Genomic DNA, 13,925 nt, shown 5'->3' on the forward strand with positions numbered 1-13,925 from the left:
GCTGGAGCCAGCGGTGCCTCGGCGCCCAGCCCCGGCAAGGGGACACTGAGGCACGACCAGCCCTACTCCTCGCTGGACTCCTGGGCCCCACAGGGGCCTCAGTTTCCCCAGAAGGTCTCCCCGAGGCACTGAGCGCCGGCCCGGACTCCTCCCCGCTGCAGGAGTCGCGGGTCCCCGAGCCCGCCTGACCGGGTCCCGGAGATGGCGGCCCCGTTTCCCGGCGGCGAGGTCAAGCGCGGGACCGGCCGCGGCGCCGGCGTCCCGTGGGACTTTCTGCCCGGGCTGATGGTCAAGGCCCCGCCCGGGCCCTGGTGAGCACGGTCCCTCTCCCACGTGGGGACCCCGCGGTTCGGTCCCCGTCCCTGGGGAGGAGAAGGCACCCCCCCCCGAATTGCTGCCCCTCCCCTGGGCTGGGAATTCCCACTCTGACCTGTCCAGATGCTGGTCCCCTCGGACCCCTCGAGCGGGATTCAACCAGCCATTCCGCAAGCCGGGCGTGGTAGCGCACGCCTGTCATCCCGGCTCTCGGGAGGCTGAGACAGGAGGATTGCCTGGAGTTCAAGAACAGGCTGAACTACGTAGCGAGACCCTGTCTCAACAACAACAAAGAATTCACCCTCTATTCCTAACCCAAGGAGGACAAACCCACAGCCCAGGTTCTGTCCTCCCGGCCTGCGGGGGTAGAATCGTCCTCAGATCTGCCCCTATCTCCGGGGCGTCGGAAACACCCGCAGCGCCCCGTCCCCCGCGTCACCGGGCCCCGGAGCTCTGCCCGCCCGCGACGCTTCCTCCGCGCCACCCGCCCAGCCTGCAGGCGCAGCGTAAGGAGAAGTCTCGCAACGCGGCGCGCTCGCGGCGCGGGAAGGAAAACCTGGAGTTCTTCGAGCTGTCCAAGCTGCTCCCGCTGCCCGGAGCCATCTCCAGCCAGCTGGACAAGGCATCCATCGTGCGCCTCAGCGTCACCTACCTCCGCCTGCGCCGCTTCGCCGCGCTCGGGGCGCCGCCCTGGGGGCTGCGGGTCCTGGGGTCCCCGGCCGGGCTCGGTGAGTGCGCATGCGCGGCACCCAGCCCCGCCAGCTGCGGGAGCTGTGTGTAGCTAAGGGTGGTGGCTGCTTTCCGGCGCTCAGTTTACTCATCTGTGAAATGGGCACGAGAGACTGGGGAGATTTCGTGACTGTTCGGTTCCCCAGCAACAGCAGGGATCAGACCACAGGGAAGTGCTACTATTTTACTGGGAAAGATAAATCATTGTTATCACAAATGAAAAAGCTGCAAGGGGAGCTGGACAGAGCCCGCTCAGGCCTCCCTCTCACTAACAAAATTCAGATTTTGGTTTAAATTTTGATTCTCTGAAACTGGGACTCTGTGTAGTCCAGGCTGACCTCAAACTCACAGAGAACGGCTTGGTGGCGAACACCTGTTAAGCCCTACCCCAGCACCCGGGAGGCAGAGGCAGGATTGCCGCAAGTTCAAGGCCAACCTGGGCTACACAGAGAGTTCAAGGCCAGCTAAACTGCACAGCTAGACCCTGTCTCAAAAAACAAACAACAACAAAACATCTCACAGCTACCCTCCTGCCTCAGCCTCCCAGGCGCTAGGAAGACAGGCGTGCACTACCACGCCGGGCCCACTCTCTAAAGGGAGAGAGACACCGCACTCAGGACTTCGCGGCCTCAGAGGGATCGCAAGGATGTTGGATTGTGGAATCCCCGTTTAGGGGTGCGGGAGAGAGAGCAGAGGAAAATACGGGGGCTTTGGAAAGGCTCCCGGGATGTGCGCGGCCTCGGCCACGCGCCAGCTTCGTGACCTCCCCCGGGGGACTGAGCACAGGCGACCTTGGCCGAGCTCAGAGTCACCCGGTGCCTGGTCACCTCGCGAAACCGCTGGGGTCCGCGACTGCGTCTGGCGCGGTCCGATAGCTCGGGATCCGGCAGGAAACACACCACACTCCCTGCCCTGGAGCGGCGGCCCTGCTAGTGGCCAGGACAGTGCGGCGACAGGACAGGGGCATCTGTGCCGGGCAGGGCACGGGCGCTCACAGGGCAGCGGGGCCCTCTGGTTTCCTCGGCGCTCAGACTGGACCCCTGACACCTGCACGTGCGATTGTCACTGTTATTGCTTCTACTTGGTGTCTCCCTGTGCAAGTGTCCATCCCGGTCGCAGGCGACAGGGACGGGGCACCCGGCGCCCCCGGCCGTCCCCAGCGCAGGGAGAGGATGTCCTCAGGGTGGGGTTGGAGGGGTTCCAATTCCCCTCCTGCCCTGTCCCAGGGGAGGGGAGGGGGAGAGAAAATAGCATTGATTAAGCCTGCAATAAATCACCATTTAAATTTAAATAATCCGGCCTCGCAGGCGGTAATTAGGCGAATTGACTGGCGCGGAGAGAATGCCGCATTAGCGCCGCTGATTACTGCCATTACCCGAACAACACGTGCGCCGCGGGGGATAAACATCTTGTCTATTGTCCCCGAGCTGGGGAGGGGCGCCGTGGGAGCCCCGGGACGTCCAGCGCCTACCCCCTTACCTAGCTGGGCTGCTGGTGACACTCGGCCACCTTAGCCAGCCCCGCGTGTCCGCCAGGACACGCAGGATACCTATCTGCAAGGACCTGCGGATCCTCAAATTGGGAAATTGAAGGAGGGAACACCTCCAGTCCTACGGGCTCCCCAAAAGACTGGTCTGCAAGGGAGGGTTCCCCAGTGTTCTCAGCCATAAGAGTTACAATATAGACCAGGAGTGGTGGTGCATGCCTGGAATCCCAGCACTCTGGGACGCTGAGGCAGGAGGGTTGCATATGCAAGCCCAGCCTGGGAGCCTTAGTGACTTAGCAAGACCCTGCCTCAAAATAGAAACATTAAAAGCGTTTGGGGATATAGCTCAGTGTGAAGGCCCCGGATTCAATCCCTAGTACTGAAAAATTAAAAGGAGCAGTGGGTGTTCCAGCCCCTCAGACACTATGCCCGGCGCTTTACACAAGCACCGCTGGGTGTGTGCAGACATTCCAGAGGGAAGGACTGCTCGGTTCCCGTCCAGACTCGGAAAGCTGATGCCCAGCGGGAGAAGCTCTTTGCCTGAGGTCACACGCGGTCTCCGGCCTGCAGGGATGCGCCCAAGCCTAGGTCTCGGGTCCCTCTGGGCCTCAGTACCCACCCACCCGCTAAGCAGGTCAATACCTGCTCAAGTCCAGCCCTAGGCCCCCAAGTTTGCGAGGAGGCAGATTCCATCTCCCGGCGGCTTCCCGTCCCACACCTTCCCCGCGCACTAGCACTGTCAGAGTCCCTGCCCCTCAGGGCGGGGCCCCCGAGCGCCCTACAAACCCCTCCCCCTGCCCACCGCCCCCAGCCGGCCCTCCAGCCCCAGCCTCAGTCCCACTCTGACAAGCGTGTCCCCGCCGAGAGCACCAGGCCTCTTCGCCCCCCACCGGCTCCTCCCCTGCTTGCTTCCCTAGGCGTTCACGTCTTCTGCCAGCCAGTTACTGCCCTTGTTGCCCGCGTCTCTCCCCGCCCACTCCTTCCTCTTGAACTTCGAATGGAGCCTGAGCTCCGGAAATAGCTGCTGGGGGAGTGTGGACCCGGGTCAGGTGACGTCTCAGATCCCAGATCGGGCACCGCCCTCGGAGGGAGTGACCTGTGAGCTGAGATTCCTCTGGGGGTGAACGAGAGGGTGCGGCCTATGCAAAGGCCCTGGGGCCGGTGGGGCCTCTAACTGGGTGCAGCCGCGGCCTGGAGACCTGGAGTCTGCAGGAGTTGGGGGCAGAGGTCAGCGGGGCAGCGTGCAGGGCCGCATGGCATGGCGGGGACATGGCCAGTGACGGCCCCAGGGAGGGGATTCGGGGAGGGGCAGCCAGACCAGGCTGCGGCCAGGCCGGAGCTGGCAGCGGTGGCGATGGGGACACCTCGGCCCCTAGGGCTTGCTGGTGACCCTGCTGTGCGGGAGGTAAAGGGGCCAAGGCGAGCGGGTGTGTGCATGGTGCCCTCCTGAGTCGCAGTGGGTAGTCTCGAAGGCCGAAGCAGGATTCAGGGATTAGGCGCCTACTGTGTGCTGGGGCGTCGCCTTCTGATCTCACTGCGCCCGGGGTCAGACCGCGGGCGGGGCTGGGGACGGCAGAGGCCGCCGCAGGGGACGCCCCGCCCCGCCTCCCCCCCCCCTCCCCTGAGCCCTGGGGCGGGTCCTCAGGTGCCTGAGTGAACCGGGCACCGGGGGATCTGGGCGGGGTGGATTTGGGGGACGCAGAGAGGGTGCCCCGGGGGAGGAGCTGGGAGTTGCGGGCGCAGCCGTCCACAATCGTAGGTACAGCCGGGTCCCTGCCACGCGGGACGGGACGGCGAGTGGGGAGCAGCAGGCCCCGCACCCCAGCCCGCCGAGCCCATTAATGCTGTTAATTGCGGCAGCTCAGTCTGACCCGGGCTGATCCTGGGAGAGGAAAATGAAGGAATTAGCAAAAATGACAGGGGAAAATTGCGACAATTAGCAGGCAGCATTGTTCCCGCCTGTCACCGGGCTGGCTGGAGCTGCATCTCGGGGGAGGGGTCCCCCTCAGCCCCCTCAGTTATTGTTCCCGCAGCTCATGCGAGGAGAGGAGAGGCCGGGACAGCCGGGAGGAAGTGGGGGGCTGCTCCTGGAGGCGGAGGCGCGGGGCTGGCCTGGCGTTTTGAGGTCTGTTTCTGACAATTGCAGCCGCTCTCTTAACCTGTTCCCTGGCTTCGCAACTGGGCCCTTGTCTGCTGAGCTGACTGGAGCTCCTTGCAAACCCGCTTTACAGAGGGGCAAACTGAGGCACGGAGAGCCGGGCTGGGCTGGGTAGGGCAGGGCAGTGCTGGAGCTTGACCTCAGCTTGCTCGCTCGGACCTGCAGGAAGCAGGCGCTCTGGGATCCTGAAGTCTGAGTCCTTTTTCGGCCTCCCAGAGCACCCGATCTCCCTGGGGGGAGGGTCCTCTGCAGGGTCGGGGGCACTGGGCGGGGTCCCGGCTGCAGTCAGGCTCCTTGACCCCCTTGTCCCTGCCAACCTCCTGAGAGGGCGCGGGCCTGTGCCGCCTTCTGTCTCCTTTGCGAGCTCTGTCTGCACGCCCTACTCCTCTGTCTTTGCCTCTGCCGGCTTCTCTGTGTGTATGTGTCTCTATCCCTATCTTTAAAAACATCACTGAGGGAAAACTGCCCACTTTAAGCCAATCATATTGGTGCAGGCCTGTAACCCCAGCACCCTGGGAGGCTGAGGAAGGAAGAGCTCAATTTTGAGCCTGGGCATTTTAGTGACTTATCAAGATATTGTCTTTACAAAAAAAAAAAAAAAAAAAAAAAAAAGGGCTGGGGATATAGCTCTGTGCAAAGTCCAAAATGAACAAGAGTGGCCATTTTGCTCTTTTTTTTGAGAGAGAGAGAGAGAGAAAGGGAAAGAGAATCTTACTCTGCAGTCTAGGCTGGCCTTGAACTTGCTTATATAGCCCAGGCTGACCTCCAATTTATGACAATCCTCCTGCCTCAGCCTCCTGAGTGCTGGGATTACAGGTGTGCACCACCAGGCCTGGCTGAGATTTGCCATTTTAAAGTGCAAATCAGTGGCATTTAGCCTGTCACTGCTCTCTAGTTCCAGAGCATTTCTGTCACCCCAGAAAGTCCCCACGCCTGACAAGCAGCTGCCCCTCATTCCCACTATAGTGATAGGTCTCAGTCCTGGACAGTTCATATATAAGGCAGTGCTGTTTTTTGATACTGGGGACTGAAGGGGGCTGGGGATGTAGCTCGGCGGCACAGTGCCTGCCTGGCAAGCACGAGGTCCTGAGTTCGATTCCTGCTACCCACACACACACAAAAATACACTGGGGCCAGGCGTGGTGACGCACGCCTGTAATCCCAGCTCTAGGGAGGCTGAGGCAGGAGGATCGTTGTGAGTTTGAGACCAGCCTGGGCTACAAAGTGAGCTCAAGGCCAGCCTGAACTGCATAGTGAGACCTTGTCTCAAAAAAGAAAAAAAAAAACAAAAAAAACACTGGGGACTGAACCCAATGCCTTACAGTCCTCCTGCCTCGTTTCCCAGAGTGCTGAGATGACAGCTTGTGCCATGGGGCCCAGCTTCATCCCCCCCAATCCCTTTCTTGGTGGGGCTGGAACCCAAAGCCTCCTGCTCACTGAGCCCCGCTCCCCCACTGAGCTGCACCCCAGCGCTTCCTTCCTTTTTCTGGCCGAAGGGTGCTGGGTTCCACGACCCATCTACTGGTGTGCTGAGGGCCGCTGGGCTTCATTCCCACCTTCGGATGCGCGGTCCTGTCTGCGCCATGTGCAGGGGCCTGCGTTTGTGCCCAGCCTGTCTCTCCCGCTGTGCAGTGGCCTCACAGGTTCCCGTGCTGGCCCCGTGTTTACTTGGTGACTAAACACCCCTCTTCTGCAGCGGCTGCAGTCGGCACCCTGCCCGCCCCCAGGAGCCAGTGAGGATGTGATTCTCTGCTGCATCCGCGTCGGCACTAGTGTGTCTTTTTTCCCCATCCATGGCCATCGCAGTGGGTGTTAGGCGGCAGCTCACTGTGGTTGGGATTTGCAGGTCCCTGGTGACTGGTGAGGTTGAGCATCTGTCGCTGTGTTTATTGGGGTTTTTTGGGGGGGCGTGGTTGCCGGTTGCCGGTACTGGGAACCGAACTCACGACCTTGCGCTCGCCAGGGAGGCGCTGTGCCGCTGAGCTAAATCCCCAGCCCCCTGGCTGTGCTTATTGGCTGTTTGCATGTCTTCTTTGGAAAAATGTTCATTCAAAGTTGTTTATCAGTGTTTGCCTTTTCCCCCCTTTTTGGGGGTGGGTACTAAACTGAACCCAAGATCTTCACACTGAACGACTTCCCCAGCTGTTTGTGTATTTATTTAGTTGGGGTTTTTGTTTTGCTTTTGAGACAGAGTCTTGCTATGTAGTTCAGGCTGGCCTCAAACTCATAGCGATCCTCCTGCCTCAGCCTCCCAAGTGTTGAATTACAGGCTGCAGGCTGTCAGTCTCTTTCATGCTACCTGACCTTCACGACCCCGGACGCAGACTAATTCTGTGTGTGTTCGTTTCTTACTTGGTGCTCACCTACCCTGGGCCCGGAGCCAGGCGGCGGAGCTGAATTGTGCTAGTGCCTGCTGTGTCCCCAGCATAGGACAGGGACAGCAGGGCTCAGGCAGCCTGTGGGCAGCCCTCTGCGCCCTCCTCTGTGTCTGCATCTTAGTCACTCTGTCCCTGGACCCCGCACCTCAGGCCCTCCCCACACCCCGGGACTCCAAGGTGGCCACAGGCCTGGAGGGACGCGGGAGGTCTGTAGAGCAGCTCCTCGGGGTCGCCCGGGGCTGGGTCCGCCAGACCAACCGGCCCGCGCACCCTTCCCTCTGCCCGCAGCCCCCGGCCGCCGGGGCCCCGCGGCGCTGGTCACCGAGATCTTCGAGCAGCACCTGGGAGGACACATCCTGCAGGTGAGGCCCCGGCGCCGCTCTCTACTGCCACCTGGTGGCCACGCGCGGAACTGCGTCCTCTTTCACCTATGCACTGCGTCGCGAGGGGACCCCAAGGCGAACGCTCGCGCGCCCCCTGCCGCCTGCCAGCCCCGGTTCCCTGCACCCCTAGCGGAGACCCAGACTTCAGACGCGGTCTTCCCCTGCCGGCGGAATCCGCCCTACTCCGCCCCTCCTGTTTTCCCTGACTGCAGTCCCTGGATGGCTTCGTGTTTGCCTTGAACCAGGAAGGAAAATTCCTGTACATCTCCGAAACCGTTTCCATCTACCTGGGTCTCTCACAGGTAAGGTCCCCAGTGGGCCGCCGTTCCTAGTACACGCCCCGCCGGTGCATGCCTTGCTCTCTCCTGGTACTCCCATCCCTGCATGGAATGGGGGGGAGGGAAAGGACTGGATCTGTGGTTCCCAAAGTCTGTTCCCTGGAACCCCACATGGCACCCAGGTGGCTCGTGTGGAACCGCGCACAATCGTGGAGGAGGTTGATAGAGTAGTAGGTCAATCTGAGGAAAGCAAATGAGCTGAAGGATGAGTTCGTCAACAACTGGATGGCAAGACGCATGATATTTGCCAACACTTGTTCTTTTTTCAAAAGTTTACAAGTTTTGTTTTCTTTGCCGTCCTGGGGGTTGAACCCAGGACCTTCACCTGAGCTATGTAGTCATCAGACCATCCGTCCATCCATCCGTCCACTTGTTTGTTTGCTTAAGATAGGGTCTACTAAATTGCTAATTGTCCAGGTTGAACTCCATATCCTCCTGCCTCAGCCACCCAAGTGCTGGGATCACAAGTGTGCGCTACCATGCCCAGCTGGTTTATAGGACTTTTTATGGGGAGACGCTGCATGGTGGTTGAGGGTTTATCTCTGGGTGCAGTTTCTGCCCCAGCTCCTGCCTCTGAGCACTGGGAGAGGCTTTGGCCTCCTGCAGCACCCCGGCCTTGCCGATTCGTTCATACAAATCACTCTCACCTTTCATCGTTTTCCCAAACATTTTAGCAAATGAGAAATTGGGAGAACTCAATGCATTTGGTGACTTGGTCCTTGGGAGCAGTTTTCGGTGAGTTGTTAGAGATTCCTGAAAGAAGACCCCAAAGGACGGGGGACTTGCGTGTGCGTGTTTGAGACAGGGTCTTGCTTTGTGGTTCAGGCTGGCCTTAAACTCCTAGCAATCCTCCTGCCTCAGCCTCCCAATTGCTGGGATTACAGGTGTGCGCCATCACTTCCGGCTAAGGAAGGGGATTTGGACAAAGAGGAAGGGGAAGGAAGGCAGTTTGTAGGGGGAACAGTGCGAAGGGCGTGAGTTCAGCCCTTAGTACCAAAAACAAACAAGCAAATGATGAAAAACAAAATTAGCATGATGGGCGCCTACGCTGGGTTGCAAGTCTGAGTGGCTGCGCGCGCACCTCAGCCGCCCCTGCACTCCCTCCCACCGCCGGCAGGTGGAGCTGACGGGCAGCAGCGTCTTCGACTACATCCACCCTGGGGACCACTCCGAGGTGCTGGAGCAACTGGGGCTGCGGACCCCCGCGACCCCCGGACCCCCCACTCCGCCTTCCATGTCCTCCTCCTCCTCCTCTTCCTCCTCGCTGGCAGATACCCCTGAGATCGGTAATTCCAAGGGTCCCCCAAAGTATGAAACCTGAGTGTAGACTGGGGATGCCGGTTACTCTGTACAGAGCGAAGCCAGGTTTGTACAAACCCCTCTCGTTGAGTTGCGAGAAGCAAGGCTTTGTGCGATGAGCCGGAATCGAGAAGACTTGGCTCCCTAAAATTGCCTGAGCTCCCTAGAATGCCAGGGTCCCCAAGATGTGAGCCTTAGAAAGACCCCTCTGGCTGCTGAGGTGGCGGTGGCCAGGCTTCTCAGGCATCCGCTATGCGCTGTGCCTGCACGCGCACTCCTGCCCTGGACCCTGACCCCATCCCGCAGCGCGAGTCTGCCCCATTTTAGAGGAGAACACAAGGCGTGGCACGGAGAAGCCAGGTTAACTGCCCGGATCACACAGCTGTGGCCCGTTCACCTGGTCCAGGACCCGCGCTCCTAAGCCTTCCCCCCAGTGGAAATTTCCACTCCCCTGGTGGTGGAGGCGGTGGTAGTGATGACAGCGCCTTCTAGTTTAATGTTGCGGGCCGTCGAGGCTCGCCATTCTGCAGACAGGGTTTTTCTTCATTGGCTTTGCTTAGCATCGAAACCATCTAGACTTCAGCAGTGTCTGGGGAGGGGTCCGGAACCCCTCGGCTGCCTGTGACCGTTTGAGGCACGGGGTCGTCTGTGAGCACTGCTATTACACCACATGGTGGGGCTCGCAGAATAATACAGATCTGGGAGTTTCATGTGTTGCGCAGAGCCTCTGTTCTGTCCCAAGCCCGCTGCTGCGGACACGGGGTGGTGACCAGGACGGCCCCGTCCTTCCCCTCTCCTGGGGCTCACAGTCCCAGTGGGGAGACTGACCTGTGCCCAGACAGGCCCCCGAACCCGGGGGAGGAAGTTAGCGCAAGTGTCAGTGGGCCAGCAGAGCCGGGAGCGGCGCCTCCATGCGTCTGCCGGCGGATGTGGCGGGGACCCCGTCGGGACCCCGGCTCGCGCTCAGGGGCGGGCGGGGGCGCGGGGGCGCGGGGGCGGCTTCTCCTCTCCTCTTCGGAGCGCGTAACTGCGTAACTGCGTCCCTCGCCCCAGATGCCAGCCCCGCCGAGGCGCCCCCTTCCGCCCGGGCCCAGGAGCGCTCCTTCTTCGTCCGCATGAAATCCACCCTCACCAAGAGGGGGCTGCACGTCAAGGCCTCGGGGTACAAGGTGGGCGCTCGGCTTTGAGAGAGCTCTAAAGTTCCTGCCAGCTCCGTCCCAGCCCGGGGAGTGTGGCCAAGGGAACCAGACTGGCGGCTCCACTGGGTGCGGTGGTTTCGGGAACCAAGGCTGGGAACTGGGAGCCACATGCCGGCCCCTGTGCCCCACGCCTGCACGTGATGCCCAGAGCCTGGCAAGGTGGCCTGGTGTGGTCCTTGCCCTCAGGCCCAGCTTGCCCCTCCTCCAACCATGCCGCCACCGCCCGCGGGCTTCCCCAGCCACGCCCACCAGCGTGCGGCCCCGCCTCCACTGGCCACGCCCATTGGCCATGTGGCCCCGCCTTCCAAAGCCACGCCCCTCCTCGGTGGCTCCACCTTCCCCAAACCAGACCCTCCCACCCCCACCCCACCTTGCTCCTCCACCAACCTCGCCCCCCCAGCAGGTCATCCACGTGACAGGGCGCCTGCGTGCCCGCGCCCTGGGCCTTGTGGCCCTGGGCCACACGTTGCCCCCAGCCCCTCTGGCAGAGCTGCCTCTACACGGACACATGATCGTCTTCCGCCTCAGCCTGGGTCTCACCATCCTTGCTTGTGAGAGCAGGTACTGGGGTTGGGGGCTGAGGCAGGTGAGGGGGGCACTCAGGAGAGCTTGGCTTGGGAAGGCACGGCCAGCATGGGGCTGCAGGCCCTGCGCGATGGGAAGCCGCAGCGGAGGAGCCGGCGGCAGGTGAAGAGGCGAGGAAGGTGGCTGTGTCATGCAGGGGTCCCTGCGGGTCTGCAGGGCCTGCCCGTGCCGACCTGTCTCTCATCTCCCCTCTCTCCTGGGGCTTCTCCTGCACCAGGCAGTGGGCACTTAAACAATGAACTTGGCCAGCCCCGAGCTTTGGGGTGCCTGGGCCCTGCGCGTGCTCACAGACGCCCTAGGAGGCCGCTGTTACTCCCGCTGCACAGAGCGCTGTGGAGCAAGGGTCTGGGCGCCGGGTGCCCCGAAGCCAGCTCAGGCTCTTGCCCTCTCCTGTCACCTCCAGAGTCAGTGACCACATGGACCTGGGGCCCTCGGAGCTGGTGGGCCGCAGCTGCTATCAGTTTGTGCATGGACAGGATGCCACCAGGATCCGCCAAAGCCACCTGGACCGTGAGGCCCATCTCTGACACTCGTCCCTGCTGCCCCTGTCCCCAGCAGTCCTTCTTCCAAGCTGGCCACGGTCCCTCCCGCTGCACCTACAGCTCGAGGGGCCTGGTCAGCACTGGAAGACGTCCGTGGACACTGAGCCCTGGCTCAGCGTGGGGGCGGCCGTGGGGTCTCTGTCACCTGCCCTTAACCTCCGGAGCCCATGGCCACCAAGCTCTGCCCCCTCTGACTCGCTGTCTGTCTCCCTCCCTGCACCTCTCCTCCCTCCCCGGCCTCCCCTCCGCTGGTCTCCCCGGCCCCTCCTGTCTCTGCCGCCGGACTGGGCCCAGTGCTGGACAAGGGCCAGGTGATGACCGGTTACTACCGCTGGCTGCAGCGCGCAGGCGGCTTCGTGTGGCTGCAGTCGGTAGCCACCGTGGCCGGGAGCGGGAAGAGCCCCGGGGAGCACCACGTGCTCTGGGTCAGCCACGTGCTCAGGTGACAGCCAGAGGCCCTGCCCCTCCTGCAGGGCTAGGAGCCTCTGTGCCCCATCTTGGGGCGGGTGCCCTCCGGGGATGGGACAAATGGACAGGAAGGGAGCAGGAAGTGAAAGCAAAGGCCTAGATGTGCAGGGGACAGGGACAGTTACTGAAGCGAGGACAGTGTCTGAGAGAGGCAGGGCAGGTTCACAGCAGCCTCTGGCCCCGCATGAGGGTCTGGACTCGACTCTGGGCCACTCGGAGGTAAGGGAAGCTCTTCCTATGGAGGCCCAAAGCAGACCAACTCAAGGAGAGAAGCCGAAGCTTTCTGGGAGGCTGAGGCAGGAGGGTCACTAAGCTGGAGTCCAGCATGGAAAGGGCATTGCCAGCAGGAGGCCCAGCAAAGTCAAAGAACCAAGAGCCTGAGCTGGCTACAGGAGAAAAGGGAGCGTACAGGGCTGGAGGTTAAAGTCACCAGAGAAAAGAGGCTGCAAATGACTGTTCCATGGCACTGGGGAGCCATGGAAGGCTATAGAGCTGGAGTCTTGCTTGTTGGAAAGAGTCTCCTTGCTGCTACGGGTCGGGGGCCAGGGAGAAGGCTGGGGCAGGTCTTGGGAAATGCCAGGCTCCAAGGCTGCAGGAAAGGGACAAGGGTATCTTCTGCCCAGCCTCTGGCTTTGCAGAGCCTAGAGCGGAGCTTTGAGGGGAGCAGTAGCTGAGAAGGAAGATGCTGAGGTGAGTGAGCCCGGGGCATCTTGGGGAAACTCAGGTGGTGGCAGCCTGGTGGACAGTGGCTCTGTGGGTCTGGCCTCAGGAGAGAGCTGAGCTGGGCTGGAAAGCAGCTTTGGAATGGGGCAGCGTCGGTGTGGGGGCGCCTGCGCTCAGTGAGGGAGCTATGCTTACTGCCGGCGTCACGTGGGACAGGAGGGACACCAGAGGCTGGGTGGCTGGGACCCCATGGCTCTCAACGTCATCCTCTTCTCCCCAGCCACGCCGAGGGTGGCCAGACACCTCTGGACACCTTCCAGCTCCCAGCCGGCACAGCCTGTAAGGACGCGCCCAGCCCTGTGCCAGAGCCCACCGGTAAGCTCACCTCCCTGCCCCCACTGTCCCTGGTAACCCCAGAAGGCCCTTTGGGAGCTTGGTCCAGTTGTGAAGCCACCAACCTGTGTGGCTAATGCATATGAACATTAAAATTAAAAGTCCATTACCAGCTTGGCGGCGCACACCTGTAATCCCAGCACTAGGGAGGCTGAGGCAGGAGGATCCCCATGAGTTCAAGGCCAATCTGAACTTGCCTTACAAGGCTTTTCAATCCCTGCCTACCTGACAGTTCAGGCTGATAGTTCTGGGCTGTGGGCCCAGTCCTATGCAGCCCCCTGGTCTCTACCTTCTGGATACCAGTGGCAGCTTCCCCTACCTGTGACAATCAAGAATGTTCCCAGCCACTGCCTAGTGTTTCCTGGGGGACAGTCCCTGTTGCTGACAACCCTGAGTCTGCCTGCAAGCACAGCTGCAGTCCGGGAAACAGGCCTGGGCCAACCACCAGCCCTTCCTGATCTTCCTCTTCCAGAGAGTGGGACTCCCGCGGAAGGGAAGCAGGCTGCACCCCCAGACCACGATGACGCCCCCCAGGCCCGGGGTAAGCGCATCAAAGTGGAGCCGCATGCGCAGGAAGCCAGGGGCTCAGAGGACAGCGGGGACGAGGAAGCCGCCGAGCAGCCCCACGCAAAGCGGCCTGGGTTCACGTCGGTCATCCGGGGTGCGCTGCGGCCATGGGGCCCAGAGCCGCCACGCGACCCACCGCCGCTGCCACCACCACTGCCACCGTCACTGCCACCCGCCCTGCTGCCTGCGGGCTTCCTGCCGCCCATGGTGCGCGGCCTCTGCACACCCGGCGCCATCCGCTACGCGCCCGCTGAACTGGGCCTCGTGTGCCCGCGCCTGCCTGGCGCACTCTGCCCTGCGCTCGGCCTGCCCTGCCCTGGGCTCGCGCTCGCGGGGCCCAGGGCGCAGCACAAGGGGGACTGAGGACCGGGATTAGAGCTGCGCCCCTTGCCTGGTGTCCCTGCGCAGGCCCCGCTCGTCCA

The 13,925-nt window shown here is 61.9% G+C and overlaps 1 protein-coding gene across 2 annotated transcripts in view; it reads left to right on the plus strand.

Annotated features, from left to right (window-relative positions):
- The window catches only part of Npas1 (neuronal PAS domain protein 1), a 14,819-nt gene extending 901 nt beyond the window's left edge, over nt 1-13,918 (plus strand). Inside the window, exons 2-12 of one of the 2 annotated variants that reach the window (XM_005413847.2) lie at nt 162-311; nt 808-1,043; nt 7,355-7,428; nt 7,662-7,751; nt 8,905-9,073; nt 10,140-10,255; nt 10,686-10,846; nt 11,274-11,380; nt 11,707-11,854; nt 12,824-12,918; nt 13,409-13,918. In XM_005413847.2, the coding sequence (XP_005413904.2) occupies nt 202-311; nt 808-1,043; nt 7,355-7,428; nt 7,662-7,751; nt 8,905-9,073; nt 10,140-10,255; nt 10,686-10,846; nt 11,274-11,380; nt 11,707-11,854; nt 12,824-12,918; nt 13,409-13,866 (1,764 nt within the window). In that variant the 5' untranslated portion in view covers nt 162-201 and the 3' untranslated portion in view covers nt 13,867-13,918. The remainder of the gene's footprint in view (nt 1-161; nt 312-807; nt 1,044-7,354; nt 7,429-7,661; nt 7,752-8,904; nt 9,074-10,139; nt 10,256-10,685; nt 10,847-11,273; nt 11,381-11,706; nt 11,855-12,823; nt 12,919-13,408) is intronic. The other variant, XM_005413846.2, reaches the window with a different exon arrangement.
- The last annotated feature ends 7 nt before the right edge of the window (nt 13,919-13,925 follow it).

The sequence above is a fragment of the Chinchilla lanigera genome, unplaced genomic scaffold (assembly GCF_000276665.1).
Source record: "Chinchilla lanigera isolate Chin_1 unplaced genomic scaffold, ChiLan1.0 scaffold00173, whole genome shotgun sequence".
Lineage (NCBI taxonomy): Eukaryota > Metazoa > Chordata > Mammalia > Rodentia > Chinchillidae > Chinchilla > Chinchilla lanigera.